The sequence below is a fragment of the Aedes albopictus genome, chromosome 2, assembly GCF_035046485.1.
Source record: "Aedes albopictus strain Foshan chromosome 2, AalbF5, whole genome shotgun sequence".
NCBI classification, from domain to species: domain Eukaryota; kingdom Metazoa; phylum Arthropoda; class Insecta; order Diptera; family Culicidae; genus Aedes; species Aedes albopictus.
This window is the reverse complement of record NC_085137.1, coordinates 208,334,182-208,356,747: the sequence shown is the minus strand read 5'-3', so window position 1 is coordinate 208,356,747 and position 22,566 is coordinate 208,334,182. Positions and strand designations below refer to the sequence as shown.

Here is a 22,566-nt window from a genome sequence, read left to right as displayed (position 1 = left end):
GAACCACCCAACTAGGATGAATCTCCCTTAAGTCTGTTGGTGGTTTTGAATTAATTTGTTCATGGTTTTGGGTTGGTGTTTAGAGTTTGACTCACAAATATAACTAACTTATTCCTTCCTGTACATTCGCTACTCATGTGGGCGGATTCAGGTGCATAATTTCTTCAAAGCAATAATCTTTCCTTCCATGTTTCCTTCCTTTGAAAAAAAAAAAATATATGCGACGGAAGTTACTCAGTAGTCAAGCTCTTGGTTGGCTATCAGCTTCGAATTCCCTGCTCTGTATAATTCAGAGATTTGATTTGTCATATTGGGGTGCTGCTATCGTGCGCCTCAAGCTACTCAAACGAGCTTTTCACTGTAATTTTGAAAGGGAATTAAACTTTGTTCGATATTAGTAAGGATATTGAATTCTCAACATTCCAACATTCTCTAAGCTTGTTTTGTTGTGAAGGTAACAATGGTAACAATAGGGGAAAATTTTTGACAATTCGAAAGCAGTGAACTGAAATTTTCAGATAGTATGATGCTGCAAGGGCTGTCGGCAGCACCTGTCAAAAATGAATCACCCCTCATCACAGCGTAAAAAGCTGGATAGCTTCACTTTGCCTCAGAATGGAGCATTACGGCAATTACGGGATGCTTAAGAATTTTAGGAAGCAATTAAGGATGTTATGTATATCAAATGTCCCAGCCTGATAATAAATCTAAACGTTGGTGGCATCTGCACACTATTGGGTGCACTACTGTGATAATTTGAAAATCCACTGAATCATCATTTACCAGCAAAATTTCACACTAATCAAACTTATTTTGTATACCTGTCGTGCATCCGACGCTCCTGTCATGAACTCAACCGAACTTGTGTATGCCAGCCGCTGCGAAGTCGTGTGCGAAATTCGACTGTGATCATAATGAATTTCGGCCGAGTCTAAATGGGTGCATATGTCGCAATACATTCCCATCGGATTATGCCAGCATCGCGACAATGATGCTGCTCCTGCTACCGTTTTAGTGACGCTGACTGGGCTGACTACTATTTCAACTTCTATTTGAAAAAAAAGAGAATCTCCCAGAAGTCAATACTTATATGAATTAGGCCTAATAATAAATTGTGCTTCCCGAAAATTAAGATATGAAATTGTGTTCTGATAAAATCAGCAGAGTGGCTGCAGTATGACGAAGGCATGACCACCGAAGACGGCGACGCCGCGGAATGAGCCTCTGCACGAATCTGGCGTACTGCTCACTCCCACAAAAAAACTAGAAAACAGTTCGCACAGTAAAAGTCAAATGTGACTGTTACTGTGCGCGCTGTTTTCAAATTTTCTGTGGGAGTGAGCAGGACAGGGCAAATTGGTGCAGAGGCTCATACAAACAAACACTCTACGTTTAAACCAATCAAAGTATGCAATTCTGTAAGATTATTGAGTCTTTAACGCTCCTAAAAAGTTTTGTTTTGAACATAGTTCATGAATCTATCTTTTCTTAGTTTATCATGAGAAATTTTGGTAATTATTATGAAATAAACAGCATTATCCAATGTTTAAAAAATCTGTTCATTCTAGCACACCTATGGGTGGCAATATTTAAGAGTGTACGAAATATTTCGGCCAAAATAGTTCTGAACCAAAATCAACAGATGGCGCTAGTTTTCAACGGTTTTTATTTTAAAATTTTGGACGAAAATTTCATGAACCTTTGCATTAGGGAACGTTCAAAAATTACGTCCAACATTTGGGGGAGGGGGGGGTCTAGAAAAGTGTGACAGTACGTGTATTGGGTGTAGGGAAATTGCGTGACAGAGGGGGGGGGGGTCTAGAAATCCCGAAAAACGATGGACGTAATTTTTGAATCTTCCCTTAGCTGGCATGTCGGTTCGTCGGTGATTCTGCTATCAGATGCGGATCTGGACAACAAATTTTGGGCAGAAGCAGTAGCGGTTGCATCGCACGTGGTCAACCGATCACCGACAAAGGGACTGTCGGTAACCCCCGAGGAGAAGTTTTCTCACCGACGAACCGACGTGACAGTGGTGATTCAAAACTGTCCCCCCCCCAAATTTAACGGTCGACCAGCGGAGCGAGCGAACGCTTCTGTCAAATCAGCGCAGACACGAACCTCTTCCTATATGAATACACGGGGGTTTGGAATCATGCTATCAAAACAACGCAAGCCGTTATAGAGGAGGCGGTAGTGGCTATTTTTCATCATGGCGTCGGGGACAACAAATTTGAAATTATTTGTTCTAGCTGTCACGTCGGTTCGTCGGTGGTTTTCTGGCAAGCAGCCGGGCGTGTCCCATCTTCGTATATTCGGAGCCAAGGTAATGGTGCATGTGCCGAAAGAGAAGAGAAAGAAATGGGACAAGAAGTCGGAAGCGTGCATCTTCGTTGGCTACAGTGAAGGCTCCAAGGCGTACAGGGTGTACAACGAGAGAACCAAGAAAGTCTAAGTCAGCCGAGATGTGATTTTCCTAGACGAAGGTCAAGCACAGCACAAGACGACGAGAGGTGAGCGAGAACCGAATGCGGAAGGAAGCGAACTGGTGATTCAGACCGAGCCAGCCGAAGACGACGATGAAGCCGAGGGCGCCGTTGGCGGCGAGAATCTCCTTGACGAGTCGGTCTACAGCGATGCAGATTCGATCATCGATGAAGAACCCCAACCTTCCGTGCTCCCTCCACAATCAGAGGACCCACAATTGTTGGTAAGGCGCAGTGCGAGGGAGCACACCAGCGGCGTCATAGTCGCAATTTTTTCCGCAGTCAAGTTCGCAGATTGTGAACAATCCTCGGTACTCACTTTACGTAATTTATGTTTAGTCCCTTACTGTCGTCATCAGTGTAACACGCTAAATAAAATTTACACAAAAGGCAATTTACACGGAAAAAAAATACACGGTTATGAATATTTATTGGGTACCGGACTGGACACCGAAAATTTGATCGTTTTCTTTGGTACATCGAGGTCTTGAAATTAGTCTATGAGCACACTATCCCAGGCAAGTATCGTGATTATATTATGAGCTGTAGCACTTTTCCTGAGATAGTTTCCCAACCCGAACAGATTTCCGATGGAGCGGCGGATGAACCGGACACGTTCCGAGAAGCGGTCACCCGGCATGACAGCGATCGTTGGAAAGGAGCAATGGTGGAGGAGTATCGAGCGTTGATGAACAATCAAACTTGGGAGCTAACCGATCAGCCAGAAGGAAGGAAAGCTCTCCGCTGCAAGTGGGTGTATAAGGTGAAGACGAACCCCGATGGATCCACCGAGAGATATAAGGCCCGCCTCGTAATCAAAGGCTACTCTCAAGTCAAGGGCGTCGATTATGAAGAGACGTACTCGCCGATGGTCCGGTATGCCACTATCCGCAATCTGATGTCGTTAGCCGCTAGTCTGGACCTGAAGATACATCAGATGGATGCAGTGACCGCGTTTCTGCAAGGTGAACTAGGAGAGGAAGCCATATACATGCAGCAACCGGAGGGTTTCGTCGATCCCAGATGTCCGAGGAAGGTCTGCAAGTTAAAGAAAGCGTTATACGGACTGAAACAAGCCAGCAGAATCTGGAACCAGAAACTTGATGGTGAACTGAAGCGGTTTGGACTGGCACGATCGAAGTATGACACGTGCGTCTACTATCGCATTGAAAATGGAACAATCCTGATTGTGGCCGTGTATGTCGACGACCTTCTGATATTCTCGAATAACCAGCACTGGGTCGACGAATTAAAGAAGCAACTGGCAGAGAAGTTTTTGATGAAGGATCTCGGATTGGCCAGCAGAGTCCTTGGAATCCGATTGACGCGTCAGAAGGACAACGTTTGTTTGGACCAGGAGCACTATGTACAGCAGTTGCTAGAACGTTTCGGCATGGAAGACTATGTTCCTGTGGCGACCCCGGCGGACCCCAACCAAAGATTGACGAAGCAGATGAGCCCTAGTACCGATGAAGAACGAAGGCAGATGCAGAACATCCCGTTCCGTGAGTTGGTAGGAGGTCTCCAATTCCTGGCGCAAGGCACGCGTCCGGACATTTGTTTCGCCGTTAATCAAGTTGGCCAGTTCTGTAGCAACCCAGGAAAAGCGCATTGGATAGCCGCAAAGCGTATTTTGCGGTACCTTAAAGGAACGCGAGATCTACAGCTCATCTACAGCAAGGAAGCAGATGAACATTTCGTCGGATTCAGCGATGCGGACTGGGGCAACGATGTTGAGACGCGACGTTCCATCACTGGATATGTTTTCATGAAATCAGGCGGACCGATTTCGTGGAGCTGTCGACGACAGTCTACAGTGGCCTTGTCAACAACGGAAGCCGAATACATGGCTGTATCGGCAGCAGCACAAGAAGCAATCTGGTGGCGAGGACTACGACAAGAGCTATCTGGAGTATCCGAGAAGAACACCGTGTGTTGCGACAACAAAAGCGCGATCCACCTAGCTGGGAAAGAAGTCGGTTATTCACCACGGAGTAAGCATATAGACATTCGTCATCATTTCGTGCGTGAGAAGGTCGAAGAAAACATAATCGGATTGGCACACGTTGGAAGTCGTCAGCAAGTAGCCGATTTACTAACCAAGGCCGTACCGGTTCCCAAATTCGAAGCCGTCAGACGAACCATTGGAGTAGGAAGGATTCTCGGTTAAGGGGGGATGTTGGCGTAGTAACCTTAGAATGTAATAGATCATAGTAAGCCATTGTTAGATTAGCACTAAATAAATTCATTCTCTTCTGTCATACAAAGTGGTTACCTTAGCAACTGCTACGGCCCATAACCTATTGGGACAAAAGAGTAATAACATAGACTAATTTCAACCCGGATAAAAACTAACCATAGGGTGTATGGTGAAAACCATTTCTGCACCATACAGTGTACCAGCTACAATAAAGTGTATTGTGATGAAATGGTTCGCTATACTATACATTTACATTGGATTTTTATGTAACAATATATTATACTGTTTTTCTTACGTTTGAACCATTCACTTTTCCGAAACATTATTTTTCCATGAATTTTTTATTATTTCTGGTGTTCGATTTGAATAGGTCGTATGTTTGCTGTGATTCATATGCAGATTCGACCTATTCAAATCGAACACCAGATTTATTCAGTTTAACATTTTTTCCGTGCTTTGTTTTGTTGATGTTTGTGACTTTTTTGATGCAAAGGAAAGCTTTCATAGGAAAGAGAAAAAAGTGAATAAGTTGAAACATCAATTGAAAATCAATAACATGTTTATATCAGTGGTAAACCAAATGTCCTATCCTAAGAACTGTAGGTCCAAGCAGGTCCAAGAGATATGGCGGGCTAGGTGTGTAGAGTGCGATGAGAGAAATACGAATGTAGGCCAACCCGGAATGATGCAGGTCAGATTACCGTAAATCAGTGGATGAGTTTAACATCAACACTATTATTTCTGCATTTGCATTTAGGGGAATTTTCTCCTCTTCTCTCATGTGAACTTGCCTTCGACCACAATCGAATCAAATGCGATTGACAAACTTTATCTTTGACGTAGAGCCATCTTTAACACATGGACTGGACTGAACACTGAAATGACTTTTAATATAGGTTCGTCTGCGGGTTCGCTTTTTAACCTAACTTATACTTGCATCGAACTTGACAGTTTTCTCATGAGTTGTTATGTATTTCCGTGTATTTCGAACTTTAGTCAAACTGGAGCCTCAATATTGCAATAACGGTTAAGCACGCTGTAATGATACTTATGTACCTCGTCACCCACTTCATGCAACTACATTAGTGGTCTAATATTGCTTTTTTCACTGAAAATTTTCCTTGCTTCGCTGAACAACATGACGTTTTCTTCCAGCGAAGGCTTACGCGATACAGAAAATCGCTGAATTTCACACTAACACTGCAGAAAATCTGTCAACAATAACTCAATACACATGCATTTTCAGCGAAAAGATCTATTTGCGTGACAACAATCCACTTCCATGACTACCGAGCGGCCGCCGTCAAATATCAGGATTGCCAACTGTCTGGCGACTGCTGTCAGTTTTCTTTGTCGCCGAATCTGGCGCTGGGTCTTCGGCGCGGAAACCCAAAGGTGGGAATAAAATTTTGGGGTTTGCGCGCAATAATGCTTAGCGCGCTCGGCATAGTTACATCATGCCGCTCAAAGTGTTGCCACAAATGGTCGGCGGTCAGTCAGACCGGACCATCTGTTTTTCAATGATTTCGTGAAAATGTCCTGCAAGCACTTGCAATTTCAAACCTCTGGCATTATTTTCAAAAATACTATTATTCTTTTATGTAATGACACATCAGCACCAAAAAAACGTCGAAAAGTTCAGGTTTAGCGAATTCCTCAGCTTGTCTTTACCTGCCCGAAAAATCGCGTAGTCCACTCTGACTGAACGCCGACCAAATAATGCTTAGTTTGCGAAACCCGGTTATCTGGCTGGTGGGGCATGGGAGCCTAAGCTTCAACTGTTAATGCAATCAGAGACTACTCCACGGACTACTCAGACCTCGACTCAGACTTAGACGTGCGCGATCCGATATATGAAGGGTTATCCAAAACGCTCTGGAGAATTCCCAAAGCGCATTCTCATAATGCTAGTAAGCCTATAATGCCATTAACACTTATGTGGCCGGCAGGGTACCCGGGTACCTTTTTCAATTTCAAATTTCGATATTTTAATGGTTATTGAGACTAGGATGTTGGAAATCTGTTAGATCTTAGAACTCGTGAATATACATCTATTACTGGGGTTGACCAAATTTTAAAGTGAGGAGGGGCAGGGGGAGGGGCTCCTGCATTTTTTTATTACGTGGAAGGCCGGCAGGGTACCCGGGTACCCACGAAATTGAAATGATCATATCTCCGTCAATTTCTCATCGATTTTGGAAATTTTTAGCTCATTCAATTCAGAAACTCATCATCTATCGGGAAAATATTTGGTTAGACCGATCTAATCACCGTGGTTTTCGGAAAATCCATATTTTTGGGAGCATGTCCTTATACCATATTGAAACCCACATTGTTAAGGCTAGGATACCTTAAAGTGTTTATGGTCAACCATGGCCGCACGGGAAGCGTGTTCCGAAATCACAGTTTCAAAGTCAACACGTTTTATGATTCCCTGCCGGTCAGATACAATATGCCAAAGCAATTTTACGATGCTTGGTACCGAAATTGCTACTAACCTACCGAAAATCCCGTATATTCTATTGTATAAAAACACGGATCCGGAAATCCGGATTTTCCGGTACCTATAGTGATCGGTATCAGGTATCAGGTATCAGAAGGCCGGCTCCAGAGGCACGTTATCCTCCATTTGGGACATTTGTGCCATCGCCAAAATAACAGCCTATTTCATCATCTACCTGAGGGAAAAGGAAGGAAAAAAGGATTTGGATGGGGATGAGGACAGGTAGGGAAATAGGAAAAATACCCTGGAAGAGGGTACTAACGCACAAGCGTACCACAATGGGTTCAAACAGCGCCCTGAAAAGGGCACTGTAATAACGCATAAAGCGAAAGAGAGCCTATAGCTCTTTACCACAGCGGGTTAAGAACAACAGAATATCCTGAAGATTCAGGTTTCTGAAGTCAGTTTCACTTAATAAGTGTTTACCGAATACTCGGAAACGCAGTTGCGCGAAAACTGGACAGTTACATATCAAATGATACGAAGTTCCATAATCGGATTCACAGCTATCACAGGCAAATGAATCAGCTTGCTGAATATTCGCCATGTGATAGCTGAGTCGGCAGTGGCCAGTCAATGCTTTGACCAGCATGCTGCAATTCTGCTTAGACAGATTAGTTAGATACTTCGCCACCCGTAGAGATGGCTCAGCACTATACAATTTGGTTTGACGACATGACTCCAAACTATTCCAATATTGTCTGTGTTGAGTGACAGCCCAGGTGTGAATCTGAAGCTTAATCCAACACTTCGATATCGGAATAGCTGGCTCAGGGCCAATGAAGTCATGTGATGCTCCAGAGCGAGCTAGCTCATCAGCCAATTCATTTCCAGCGATGGAAGAATGACCAGGTACCCATAGAAGGTGAACAGCGTTTGCTGAATTCAGCTCCTCGATTTGAGTTCGACAAGCGATAACTATCTTCGACCTGGAGTTGGCCGAAGCAAGTGCTTTAATAGCAGCCTGGCTATCTGAACAGAAGTATATTACTTTGCCCATTACGTGCTGCTGAAGTGCTGATTGCACTCCGCACATAAGAGCAAAGATTTCGGCCTGAAAAACGGTACAGTGTCTACCAAGTGAATAAGACTGATACAGCCTTAGCTCACGAGAATAAACACCAGCACCTGCTCGACCTTCGAGAAGGGAGCCATCAGTGTAACATACGATGCCGTCTGAAATACTTCTTTCCAGATAACCAGATGTCCACTCTTCCCGGGAAGGGAATTTCGTGGAAAATGTCCTATATGGAAAATTACAAGCAATTGTAAGATCACTTGGAGCAAGGACAATTTTGTCCCAATTCACCAAAAGTGGAAACAACGAGGTGTGTGTTGAACTGCGGTTCACAGGAGTTTCCTCTAGTAGACCGAGTACCCGTAACCGGTAAGTGCAAGAAAGGGCTTCTTGTTTGAGATGAATGTGTAGTGGGGCAACGTCAAAGAGAACTTCTAGCGCTGCCGTAGGAGTTGAAGAGAACGCTCCAGACATCGCCATTAAGCACATCCTTTGGAGATGGCCTAATTTTGATTGGACCGTTCTCACTTCACCCTTTTGCCACCACACAAGACATCCATAAGCCAATATTGGCCGAACCACAGTTGTGTAAATCCATTTGATATACTTGGGTTTTAGACCCCAAGTTGTACCAAAAGTACGCCGGCATTGCCCGAAGGCCATACAAGCTTTCTTGATTCTGAACTCAATGTGAGGTGTCCAGGAAAGCTTGGAATCAAGAATGACTCCAACGTACTTTACCTGTTCAGTCACATCGATTTCAGAATCAAAGAGACGCAAAGGTCGAACGCCATTACGGTTTCGCCTTTCCGTGAAAAGAACAATAGATGTTTTACTCGGATTAACCGAAAGGCCATATTGGCGACACCAACCCTCAACTACCAGAAGGGCGTTTTGCATCAGGTCGAAAAGGGTGCTGATGCACATACCAACTAACAATGTTAGGTAGTCGTCGGCAAAACCATAAGTAGGAAAACCGCTATTATTGAGTTGCCTCAATAGCGTATCTGCTACGAGATTCCACAAAAGCGGTGATAAGACTCCCCCTTGGGGGCATCCACAAACACTCAATTTCCTAATCCCTGCTAGACGCAATGTCGAGAAGAGATATCGGTTTTTGAGCATTTGGTGAATCCAATTGGAAATCATTGGAGATATACCATGACTCCGTGCGGCTTCCAATATGGCAGCGAAAGGCACGTTGTCAAAGGCACCCTCGATATCTAAGAAAACACCCAAACAAGATTGCTTTTGAGCGAATGCTTTCTCGATATCGTAAACAACATTGTGTAAAAGAGTCACAGTGGACTTACCAGATTGGTAGGCATGTTGGTTCACATGAAGAGGCACGTTGGCCAGATGAACATCACGGATATGATGATCCACAATGCGTTCTAAGCATTTCAGAAGAAAAGAGGTCAAACTGATAGGTCTGAAACTCTTTGCTTCTTCATACGACGCACGACCCACTTTCGGAATAAACTTTACAGTAATATCCCTCCAGGATTTGGGAATATACCCTGTAGCAAAACTGCAAACAAGTAGTTTTTTCAAAACATGTTTGAAATAATCAAATCCCTTCTGAAGCAAAATAGGATAAATCCCATCTGCCCCAGGAGATTTGAAAGGAGCAAAGCTATTAAGAGCCCACTCAATCGATTCTATAGTTACAATACTCCGAGCCGAAGCTAAAGAATCATAACTACAAGAAAAGACATCAGGATCATCCGAAGATGTAATATCCACACATCCAGGGAAGTGTGTGCTGAATAAGCATTCCAGAACTTCCTCATCAGAGGAAGTCAGATCGCCATTTGGCAAACGAAGTTCGTTCACCCGAAAATCCTTAGATTTCGCAAGGATTTTGTTTAACCGACTGACTTCATTCAAGCTGGAAACATTTGTACAAAGGTTTTTCCAGCCGGATCGTTCAGCAGACCGGAGAGCTTTCCTGTAGGCCTTGCGAGCCGACCTGAAAGCCTCCGAACCAGCCGAACGTCGTCTGTTCCAACTCTTTCTACATTGTTTCCTGAGTTTCGCCAGATCAGAGTTCCACCAAGGGGTTCCTCTTGTGATCCTCACAGACCGTAGAGGGCATGCTTCTTCAAAAGCTTCCATGATGAAGGTCGTTGTAGTAGCAACGGCATCATCTAAATCACTTGGAGTGTCAATGGATGGTGAATATCCATGAAATTTGGCTGCAACCAAATCAGTATAAAGATCCCAGTTTGTTGACCGAGGATTCCTGAAACGCAATGTTTGCGAAGTAACATTTAAATGTTCAAAAAAGATATAGCGATGGTCAGATAAAGATTCTTCATCTGACACATGCCAATTGGTCAGCTCGTGACTAATTCTGCTAGAGCAAAGCGTTATATCTAACACTTCCTCTCTAGCAGATACCATGAAGGTTGGGCGGTTGCCTACACTGCAAAAACTGCAAATATTTATTTCATATTTCGTACACATATATTTTTGCAATTTGTCTAGACAAATACTGTTTATGTGTGACACACATAACGAACTGTTTTTTTGTATTTATCGTTCTGATGTGTGATTACACATAAAAACAATACAGAATAACAAATATAATCAATAGATGTGCTCAAATGGTTTTTATATGAGAGAATAGAAGTTTTACCGGGGATTAATGTTGCAAGTTTGATCCCAAAAACTGTATAATTGATTTTAAAGCAAAGCCAAGAGCTCATTTGAAAAGAGCCAAACATAGTAATGCACGGAAATTATGGTTGATTGTTAACCATCCAGTGAGTGACCAATCGGTCAACTTTGCAGCTCCGGCTCCGAGTGATGCTTCGAACTGTGAAAACTCTTGAAAATCCCCGAGTTTCCAATGAGTTTTCCATTTCAAGCGATTGAGGACGACTTTTCCATGCTCCAGTGCATATAGCCGCTATGATTTTGGTACAATAACTTCACTGGGAGTTGCAACTCTTGCAGCACCTTTTTTCTGTAAACGCCTTCCAGTCGCCATTTTTTCACTTTGCACTTCGCGGACGGCTGACACAGACGCCATGCATTGTTATTATGTGTGTACACACATATATTTTTGCTATGGGTGTTAACACATAACAACTATTTGTGAAACTAATCTAAAGCATGGACAACAAATATGTTGATCATATTTTAGGTTATAAAATGTATGTGTGGGAACGTCAATTGGATCGATGTGAATTTTCACATAGAATAAATATTTGCAGTTTTTTCAGTGTATGTTAAGTAATGCAAGATCTGTACTACTTAAGTACTCCATCAAACTGGAGCCTCTCAAGTTAATGTCTGAGCTGCCCCAGATGATATGGTGAGCATTAGCATCACTGCCAACAATTAGCGGAAGGCCTTTTGAAGTGCAGTATGCGATGACTTGTTTGAAAGCATCCGTAGGGGATGGTTCATCATGTGGTAAATACACAGAACAATAGACGTATTTCCTGTTGAGGTTTCCAACAGATACATCAATTGTGATAGCACATACATCTCTGGTGGTTAGTTCAGAGATGAGTGTAGCAACTATTGCGTTGTTGACAAGCACACAGGCTCGAGGCATGACACGCGAGTTTGCCATTTCATGTTTACTGAAAGTGGCAAACACCGGGTTCTCAAGGTTTCCTAGATAGAAATTTCCCTTACGAAAGTAAGGTTCTTGTACCAAGGCCACTTGGGCTGTACCATTTTGCATAAGTCTGCAAAGATTGATCGTTGCTGTTCTTTTATGCTGAAGATTGATCTGAGCTATCCTAACCGTAGCCACTACCCAAACTAGGTAAGATTAAACTCTTCGCAACAGCAGCACAACAAAGAAAAGCAACAATAAAACCAAATCGGTATCGATTGGAAAACGCCAAAGGCGAGGATACACATAATACACTGTGTAAATCGCATAATGCGAAACCATATAGGTGAAAATTTAAACTAATTAACAACATCTTCATAATCCCGCCCTTATTTAGCCTCAAGTGAGACTAAAGAAGGGCAGCTGATTGTCTCGGAGAAACACAAGGTCCACTGCACCATTGCTCCGGTTAGCACAGTAAGGGCTACATACTGTGGAGGGCGCCCTGGTACTCCACAGGCTCCGTTAGCGGTTAGGTTTTTATTAGACCCCCCTAGCCATTCATTCCTAGGCGCGGTTAGCATAAAGCCGCATCACACCATGAATTAGGGGTCACCTGTTGGTGGATTCTTACCACCGGAACAGGCGGTCCGTAGTGTTATTCTTAGCCAATTGAGACAATCGCTACCGACACTACACAGCTATCTAGGCTGATCGAGAAAAGAAGTTAATATTGATGATCAACTTCATACGGACTCGAACAGCCTCAACTGTAAATGCAATCAGAGACTACTCCACGGACTACTCAGACCTCGACTCAGACTTAGACGTGCGCGATCCGATATATGAAGGGTTATCCAAAACGCTCTGGAGAATTCCCAAAGCGCATTCTCATAATGCTAGTAAGCCTATAATGCCATTAACACTTATGTGGCCGGCAGGGTACCCGGGTACCTTTTTCAATTTCAAATTTCGATATTTTAATGGTTATTGAGACTAGGATGTTGGAAATCTGTTAGATCTTAGAACTCGTGAATATACATCTATTACTGGGGTTGACCAAATTTTAAAGTGAGGAGGGGCAGGGGGAGGGGCTCCTGCATTTTTTTATTACGTGGAAGGCCGGCAGGGTACCCGGGTACCCACGAAATTGAAATGATCATATCTCCGTCAATTTCTCATCGATTTTGGAAATTTTTAGCTCATTCAATTCAGAAACTCATCATCTATCGGGAAAATATTTGGTTAGACCGATCTAATCACCGTGGTTTTCGGAAAATCCATATTTTTGGGAGCATGTCCTTATACCATATTGAAACCCACATTGTTAAGGCTAGGATACCTTAAAGTGTTTATGGTCAACCATGGCCGCACGGGAAGCGTGTTCCGAAATCACAGTTTCAAAGTCAACACGTTTTATGATTCCCTGCCGGTCAGATACAATATGCCAAAGCAATTTTACGATGCTTGGTACCGAAATTGCTACTAACCTACCGAAAATCCCGTATATTCTATTGTATAAAAACACGGATCCGGAAATCCGGATTTTCCGGTACCTATAGTGATCGGACCGGTCCAACCAAATACGATCTCGTTAGATAATGAGTTTCTGAGTTGAATGAGGCAAAAACTTTTAAAATCGGTGGAAAAATCGCTGAGATATGATCATTTCCATTGCGTGGGTACCCGGGTACCCTGCCGGCCTTCTACGGGTGTTTTTTTTTGCTGGCCACACTACGGTTAACAGGAGGAAAATGACAAGATGTTATAAATAATGTTATGTTATATTTTACATGGTAATGTAATGTAAACCAATACAACATAACAAAAGAGAACCATTCCAAAACCATTTAATTAAATGTATAACCAGTGGTGAAACTACAATTAAAAACAATATATTTACGGTACATTTTGTTGTTTGAAACCATACGTGTACCATACAATGTACGGTTTATTAAAACCCACGTATCAGTATTTATAACAATTCATTTACAATATAATGTATGGTTTTGCAAAAAAATATATATGGAGAAAAATATTTTTTTATACTGTTACGATACTTAACAACCCGTATAGTATATTGTAAAAATCTTATTTACAATTTACTGTATGGTGTTCTACATTACATTTTATTGTTTTTGTATTTTTATTTTTACAGTGGTTTCTATTGCAAAAATATGGTTTTAAATAGTACTGTTACAATACAACGTTCGATTTTTCTACTGTATTTTTTATTCGGGAAGACCTCGATGTACCAAAGAAAACCATTAAATTTTCTGTGTCCAGTCTGGTATCCAATAAATATTCATTACCGTGTATTTTTTTCCGTGTATATTGCCTTTTGTGTAAATTATATTTAGCGTGTTACACCGATCTGACAGCTCTGACAGTAAGGGACTAAACATAAATTACGTCAAGTGGGTACCGAGGATTGTTCACAATCTGCGAACTTGACTGCGAAAAAAATCGCGACCATGACGCCGCTGGTAATAACGTCTACTCGGTTTGGTATGACAGAAGAGAATGAATTTATTTAGTGCTAATCTAACAATGGCTTACTATGATCTATTACATTCTAAGGTTACTACGCCAACAGATTCCGATTATGCAATAATCTGGATACCCCTAAAGAACCCAATTGTTTCATCACAAGCATGAGCACTTGAAAGCAGAAATAATTAAATTTTATCTTTTTACTAAACTTACATATGCCGTCAATTTCTCGATAAAAAAAAAACAAATAATTTCAATTGATTTGCTGAATAAGTGCTCTGAATATATTGCAACTTGCTTTGCTTTTTCCAGCTTTTTACGCTAGCCTGCTATAAACTTTGAATCAGCCCTCTAACATTTCTTGCCGCCACTATAAATTATATTTTGGTTCAATCGAAGCAAGCTTAGCGATGTTTAAAATCCGCATAATCACTAACTGTAACTGCAGCGTTTCTCATACTGTTGATGACTATTAACTATTGTAATTAAACCATTTCTCAGACTACCCGAGATAAAAGCAAGATAACCATTCCATGTACAGATTTGCCAGTTTGACAAATGGTAATCCACCGAATAACAGTATGTGGAATAGGTGGTTAAGATCGGTGAGACGTCTGTTTCTAATTTATTTAACTGATTCAACTGATAAAGAATATTAGACAAAGTGTATCTCGATGATTTTCATATCCATGTGTAACGGTTTCGTGTTACGAGGTCAGATTGGTATCAACTGCATCCACTTAAGCGCCAAGCAAGCACTTCCAATCGGCTTGCATGTGGATCAGCTTGAGTATCCCGGCCAGACTCCTCAAGGCGAGTCCTTGTCACAAGTTAAGATCAATTCCGAACCTACCGTGCAACAGTTAACTGTTCAAATCGCATACCCAGAACCAACGAACGATGGGGCAAATCTCTGACGAAAACCAACTGAACCAATGATCAAGTTTTCTCTCCTCTTTCGATTAATTTACTAGTATGTGCCATAAAACGGTTCTAAATCTATTCAGGGTGAAAACATCTTATAATGAGGTAGGGGGTAATAAAATCTTACACTCTAGTTATCTCTTATTCCCTAATGCGTGCACGCTTCTTCGACCAAAAATGGGTCTATGGGTGTTCAATGCGAACGATTATCATATACAAAAAAAAACCAAAACGATCTGACCTGCTTGCAGCCGTGAGGGTCCTGGCTGTATCCTTGCGATGTTGCCGTCACTCCGGTGGACTACCGGTCGATCCGTACACGTGACACCGTGCGCGGTACCGTCTCTCTGCTCACTCGTGATGCCGGGTCGGAGAGGGTTCGGCTCTCGGCTAGCGAAGTAATTCGAGCAGTCCGATCGCTCGACCGGGGATGCTGTCAGTCGAACTACGATGACGGGCTATCACACCACCATATGTGCTTATCACTCGTGGCTACGAGCCGTTCTCGTGTTGCTAACACCGATCGATGGGGTTCGACAAGCGGGGTGGTGATGGGCGGTGCCAATGCGCTCACGTGGTGTGAATCTCCCTTCGAGACCGATGGAGCGATATTCGGTTAGTAGCGTCCGAATTCCTCCGGAAGGCGTGGATTCCTTCGGCCCAGGGTGCGCGAGGGTCGAATACTGGCGCGGACGACGAGGCGAGCCTACAAGTCGCCGAGCTTCTGACTCGTCCCTAGAGACAGCGTGGCTGGTCGCTATCCCCTACACCCTACACTAGCACCTTCGCTTGAAGGATAGTAGTGCCCTTCAAGGAAAAAGATATAATAAACGTTCGCATTAACAACGGTTGTCTTACTAGGATTCACATGTGGTCACAGTTACATTATAACGGGTCATTACCTGAGCCTCGAGGGAGGTATTACACGTGCAGTACACTTTTCTTAGTTTTTTTTTCGTTCAGACCATTTAATTCCAGGTTTCTTCTGCGAGAATTGTTAAAAATAGGAAACAGATTGAACAATTATCTACTGGTACACTTTTCAGTCCTAGGTCACTCACAATGTCTGATTAAAACTTTTCGCTACCGGGCCAACTTTTGCTTTCTTAAATTCCACCTTACGTTTCTCAAACTGAAATTACAATTTAGATTTAATCCTGGATTTAATGAATTTTCTCTTAATAGTCACAATCTGGGCTTACACAAACTTTTCGATCGACCTTCAATCACTACTGCTATATTACACTTGATTTTCTCTAATTTGCTTAGACACTTCTAACTGGCTCACCGATCGATTTGAGAATGCTAGATCATCGGATGACTCAACCATGCTAGACCCACGCGACGCCCTCTTTTCAATAGTCTTCTTTTGTACTTTTGAGAAAAACAACATTTCAGTTCCCGTATAAACTGATGAGGCTAATCGTCATTAGTTTTAGTGATGAGATCCTCCCAGTAAGCTTGCTGCATGATAGGTTTAAATTGGTGGTTCTAAATCCCACCACCAGGGGCTCTCGTGTTAGTTAAAGGTCATCGATAACCCTCGCTGGTCCCATATTTTGAAATTGAAAAATATCTTACTTGGCGATTAGGTTTGGATTAAAATTATATTTTTTTTTTGACCTTCTGTAACTACGTTACACATGTATTAATCGATTTGCAATTAACAAGAGATACAATATTCCAGAATATGTAAGCTATTGTTTAAACATTCCATACAAGATTCTAGGAGATTTTGTCTGGCATTTTTGGTATTTAAGCCCATGGTCGATGATTCTATTATGGAAAGCAATCAACTTAATGCCAAATCTACACTCAGAAATAAAAGTATACACGGAATTACTATTATTTATGCATTTTGTATCCGCATCTCTCTCACTCTCTTTCTATTTTCATGCTATCTGCCGTTTAGCCTGGGTTGAAGAGAAGTATTTCGTCAACCCAGGCGAAGTACCAGATAGCATGAAAATTTAAAGAGAGTGAGAGAGATGTGGATACAAAATGCATAAATAATAGTAATTCCGTGTATACTTTTATTTCTGAGTGTACAATATTTTCTTGAATGACCAAAAATCTCAATCAAACATACGAATAATACAACAATAATTTTGATAAGTGTAATACTTATGACACACATGTGATACAAGAATCACTGTACAATTGCGCTTGAAATGAGTGCCATACTGAAAATTCTCTCAGTTCAAGTCAGTCTTGTTAGAATTTTCTTGACACTGCGTACCGTTGTACAGGAATCGCACTCGTATCACATGTCTGTCCGGGGTATAAGGAGGGTCCTGTTCACCATAGGTGGAATTATTCAGGTTTTTATCTTATGACCGATAAACGATATTTTTCATGTATGGTTATCGATCGATGAAGTTGTTTGAATATATAATAGAGTTAAGAAACTATAGAGGACGAATGTTGCTGCTGTTCCCTTTGTTCTCGTTCGGAAACATGTCGGGTATCTATCTGTCAAACTGCATACTTTTTCGCTTTGACACTTGTGACACCGAGGGTTTACTATAATAACTCAAACACTTGTTTAATTACTAATTATGATTTATTAATTAACCTATGATTGAAATATTATTACGCACTGCGGAGCACAACCGTTCACTCGAATGGACTACACTTGATAAAGCGTGGTCTTGTCTTCCACCATGCACGGCCTGCTGTGATTGACCAATCTGTGGGCACGCAACTATCACATCTTCCTTTTTCCACGATTTGGATGCTTAATCTTCTTTGGAAGCACGGATGATATAATCCTGTTGCCACGACGGTCGACGTGTAATGCGGTTGGGACGAGTTGCCTGAGACGGTGAAGAAGCCTCTATTTGAGTATCGGATGGTTCTCCGGCGAAACCGCTTTCCATTTCCGGGGTTTGCACGTTGGAAGATGAAATCTTCTTGATGTGGGCGACGTTTCGTTCTATTATTTTGCCCGACACTGGATGTACGACTTTCACCCTATTTCCTATTCGTTCCAGTACTTCATATTCCGTGTTGTCAAATGTTGGAGTTAGTTTGTCACACGAAATGAGGTTTTGCAGCAGAACCTTGTCTCCTACCTGGATGTTGGACACTTTGGCGTGACGTTTCAAGTCTTCTCTTTCCTTTCCGCGTCCCTGTCATGGACCTCAGAACATGCTGGCGTAGCTGTTTCAAGATCTTTCAAACATGGTATTTTCGATCGAATTATTCTGTTTTGCAGTAGCAAAGTGGGAGGTTTGCCTGTCACCGAATGAGGAGTCGTGTTATACATTAGTAGGCAAGGGGTAGTCACTCTCCACAGTGTGCCTTGGGCACACCCGGCACACCAGTGGCACCGGTTGGCACAGATTCACACAAAGGATGCTATAAAATGACGACTTTTCGTTCGTAGCAATCGTGGACTTTTTTTGCTCACTGTCAGTTCAACGGAATGTTGAAACCGAAACAATGCCTTCAGTTGAACTTTTCTAAACTATTCGAACAAAATACCATTTTAACAAGTCCTTTTTCTTTCAGAATGGTGTTAAATAGCTGCTGTGATGTTTAATGGAAAGTATATGAACCTGTTATAATATGGATGAGTTTTTTGGAAGAAGCAAAAAATGCATTTTTTTTCCATGAGCCCAACCAAGAATGTCTCGATAGGTATTTATCAACAATTGCCGGTGAACTTAGAATCAAGCTTAGAATCTTCAACGCTGATAATTAATATCAGAATTTTGCTGCGAACTCTTAAGAACCTGTCCATTCTCAATTCTTTCTTTTTTCCCAGGGAACTCATATGTACCCATTTCTAATTTCATTCAAAATTTATTCAAAACACCCTAACTTGTTCTTTTCTGTAAGTTTTATCAAAAGCCCCTTAAAAAGCTCAGAAAACTACAATATTTTTACAGCATACCTCCGTTATCAAATTTAACGACCATTCCTCCATCAGACATAATAGAAATTCCTCCAGATTTTCCCCCTTATGTCAATGAAATGTCTCCCAAAACCAAGCACAAAACCTCTTAACATTAGATCTCGGAATCATTCCAGAATCCACTTGGAATTATATCCAGAAAATATTTTCGTTGACATTCTTGTTGAAAAACAAAAACAATAAAGTACTATAAATTCTATGGTTGCTAAGAAAATAATGCCAGTGCGGCGTCGCTTTATTATAGCAGTCACCATAATACATTTGGAGCTTCGGCGCTTCAGCACTTCGGCACACTAGGGCACACCAAGGCACACGTCGAAAAACGTTGGCACAAATGAAGTGTGTAGAGTGACTACCCCTTGTTAGTAGGTATTGGAGCAGATCATTCTTCCAATCACGACCCAGTGAGTGGCTGATTTTAAGACGCTTCAAGAGTGAGCTATTCTGCCGTTCTACCTCTCCATTGGCCTGAGGCCAGTAAGGAGCAGTGTGGTTGAGTTTCATATTTCTGGCGAAACAATAATCTCCAAAGTCTTTGCTAATGAATTGCCTACCATTGTCCAGTGTTATCGACCTAGGATATCCTAGACGTACAAATATCGGTTCAAGTCGCTTGATAGTTTCTTCCGATGTGATTTTCCTCATTACGCATACCTCCTTGTACCGACTATAATAATCGACGACCACTAGCAAGTATTCACCAGATGGAAGTGGACCCAAGAAATCTATTGCTACGTCCAACCACGGTTCATTAGGCATCGTTCGCCGCTGCATTGGTTCTGGGGCAGACGGCCTGCTCACTATTCGACACCCTTCACAATCCCTTACCACCTTTTTAGCTTCGTCATCCATGCCAGGCCACCACACTCTGTCGCGCATACGGGCAACCATAACTGTTTCACCTGGGTGCCCTTCATGGGCCAGCTGCAGCATACGCGAACGCAGTTGCTTCGGTATTACCAGCCGGCATCCACGGATGACACATCCCTCCAGCAGGCCTAGATCTTTTTGGAAGGGGATGTATGATTTTGCGCCAGATTTAATTGTTTCGTTATTCCAATCTTCTGTTATTATGGCTTCCTTAACCAGGATCAATTCTGAATCGGTATCTAATGCATGTCTTATTTCAGATACGTCGATGGCAACAGATTCGGTGATTGCAGCAATGTACAAATCATCGTCAGAGCTGTCAACGTTCTTATCATCATCTGAATGAGAGAGACGAGACAAGGAATCCGCCACATTTTGTTTACCTGGTTTGTAAATTACGCGAAACTTGTATGGTTGCATTCGTAGTACCCATCTTTCAATACGGCCTGGTGGATGAGAACTGGATTTAAAAATTGCAGTCAGAGGCCGGTGATCAGTTTCTAACTCAAATTCTCTTCCGATGAGATAAAGCCGAAATTTTTCAACACTCCAAATGATCGCCAAGGCTTCCTTCTCCGTTTGGCAATAGCGCATCTCCGTTGACGTCAAGCTTTTACTGGCATATGATATTATAACTGGTTTGTCGTCATGCTCATCCTCAAACTGAACTAACACCGCTCCCAGCCCAACTGGTGATGCGTCTGCAATAAGTCTTGTTCGGCGTGTGTTGTCAAAATAACCCAAGATTGGGGCGGAGCATATAGCTTCCTTAAGCTTATTGAAAGCAATTTCGTGCTGTGGTGTCCAATCAAAAGTACAACCACCCGCGATGAGTTGTCGTAATTCGAACGTTTTGGTTGCAAGATCCGGAATGAATCTACCGATGTAACCAACTAGGCCCAGGAAACTTCGGACCTCTTCTGACGACTTCGGCGATCTAAACTTTAAAACGGCAGATATTTTGTCGTCCGTTGGCTTGAGCCCATCACGGGAAATATGATGACCCAAAAATTCAGTTTCTGTAGTTCCGAATCTGCATTTTCTCGTGTTCAGTACCACATTATACGCCTCCAAAGTTTCCAGTACCTTTAAAAGAGACGCGTCATGCTCTTCTTTAGTTCGCCCATGGATGAAAATGTCGTCTTGGAAATTGAAGGTATTTGGACAGTTACTCAAAATTTGCTCAACTGTCCTTTGGAAGTATTCCGATGCGGAACATATTCCAAACATCAAGCGAGTGTACCGAAACATTCCCAAATGTGTTATGAAAGTTGTAATGTATCGGCTTGATTCATGCAACTCGATCTGGTGGTAAGCGTCTTTTATGTCGAGGCGGGAAAACCATTGCGATCCATTCAACCTAAACATAATATGAATATTTTTATCATTTTCAGCCTACTAAACTTGAGCTCATTACCTAGCAAGAAGATCATCCAAAGTTGGCATCACGTGATATTGCCTTTTGATTGCAACGTTTGCTCGCCGCATGTCGATGCAAAGACGTACATTCCCATCGTCCTTTACAACAACCACCATTGGAGAAACCCAAGGGCTAGGTTTATCGACTCTTTCGATTATGCCTGATTTTAGTAAGTGATTGATTTGGTCCTCAACCTGTTGACGGAGCGCAATCGGTACTCGCCGGACGTGTTGGACCACTGGTGTAACACTTTCGTCTATCTCGATACGCAATTTAACCCCTTTAATTGAACGAGATTTATGACTATTTATTTATTTATTTATTATTATTTATACCATACCTTTAATTGTAGGGAACTTTTCGATGGTACTATCTGCAATGTGTTGGACACTTTCTTGCACCTCAGCAACGCTCGGTAGACCAATCAGAAGGACGCCCAGCAACTTCGCGGTATCTCGCCCCAGCAGGTTTTGCTCGCCACCTTTCACCACATAGAAATTGGCTTCCAATGGTTCTCCTGATCCATCGACAACACGAATTTCGGCATCAAAAACACACATGATTTCCAGTTTTCCTCGTTGGGCATATGCGGATAACTGTTTGTCGGATGGTCTTATTTACATTCTTGATTATAGCGTTCTTTCCTTTCATGAAGTTCCATGTCAGTTCGTCGATAATGTTGAACTTCGAACCAGAGTCGATCATCATCTCAACCAGGACCTGACCAACCTTGCACCAAACAATTTCGTCGTGATTGTCGCTGATGGCGTAGATAAAGGAATCGCTTTTGTCATGGTTCACTGCATCATCACCTGGAGACTGTTCCCCGACTGCGCTTACTCTGGATAACTTTGGACGACGTGGTTCCGGACGGTTAGGATAATCCTCCAACTTACGCTTCACTGGCATTGATTGCATCGCTTTCCTGTTCTTCGGATCCGTCCTGCATTTCTTCGCGAAATGCCCGTAGTAGTTGCAGATTCGACATTTCATGTTCTTTGCGGGACACAGGTCCTCTGATCGATGCGGCAGATTTCCACACTTACCACACTCAGTATCTGCACGGTATGGAGCCCATTGATTCTTGCGGTCCGCAGACGTGTTATCTCCAACTTTGTTCACGTATGCGCCTTCGCGGATGACATCCAGGACATTTCCG

At 42.4% G+C, this 22,566-nt stretch overlaps 1 protein-coding gene across 1 annotated transcript; it reads right to left on the bottom strand.

Annotated features, from left to right (window-relative positions):
• Nucleotides 1-17,936: 17,936 nt before the first annotated feature.
• Nucleotides 17,937-22,008, bottom strand: LOC134286336 (uncharacterized protein K02A2.6-like). Its single transcript, XM_062847941.1, has 3 exons — nt 21,405-22,008; nt 19,442-21,347; nt 17,937-18,329 (listed from the first exon to the last, which is right to left on the bottom strand). Exons 1-3 carry the CDS (start codon nt 21,521-21,523, stop codon nt 17,937-17,939), a joined length of 2,418 nt encoding a protein of 805 aa, XP_062703925.1. The 5' UTR covers nt 21,524-22,008.
• Between the last annotated feature and the right edge of the window lie 558 nt (nt 22,009-22,566).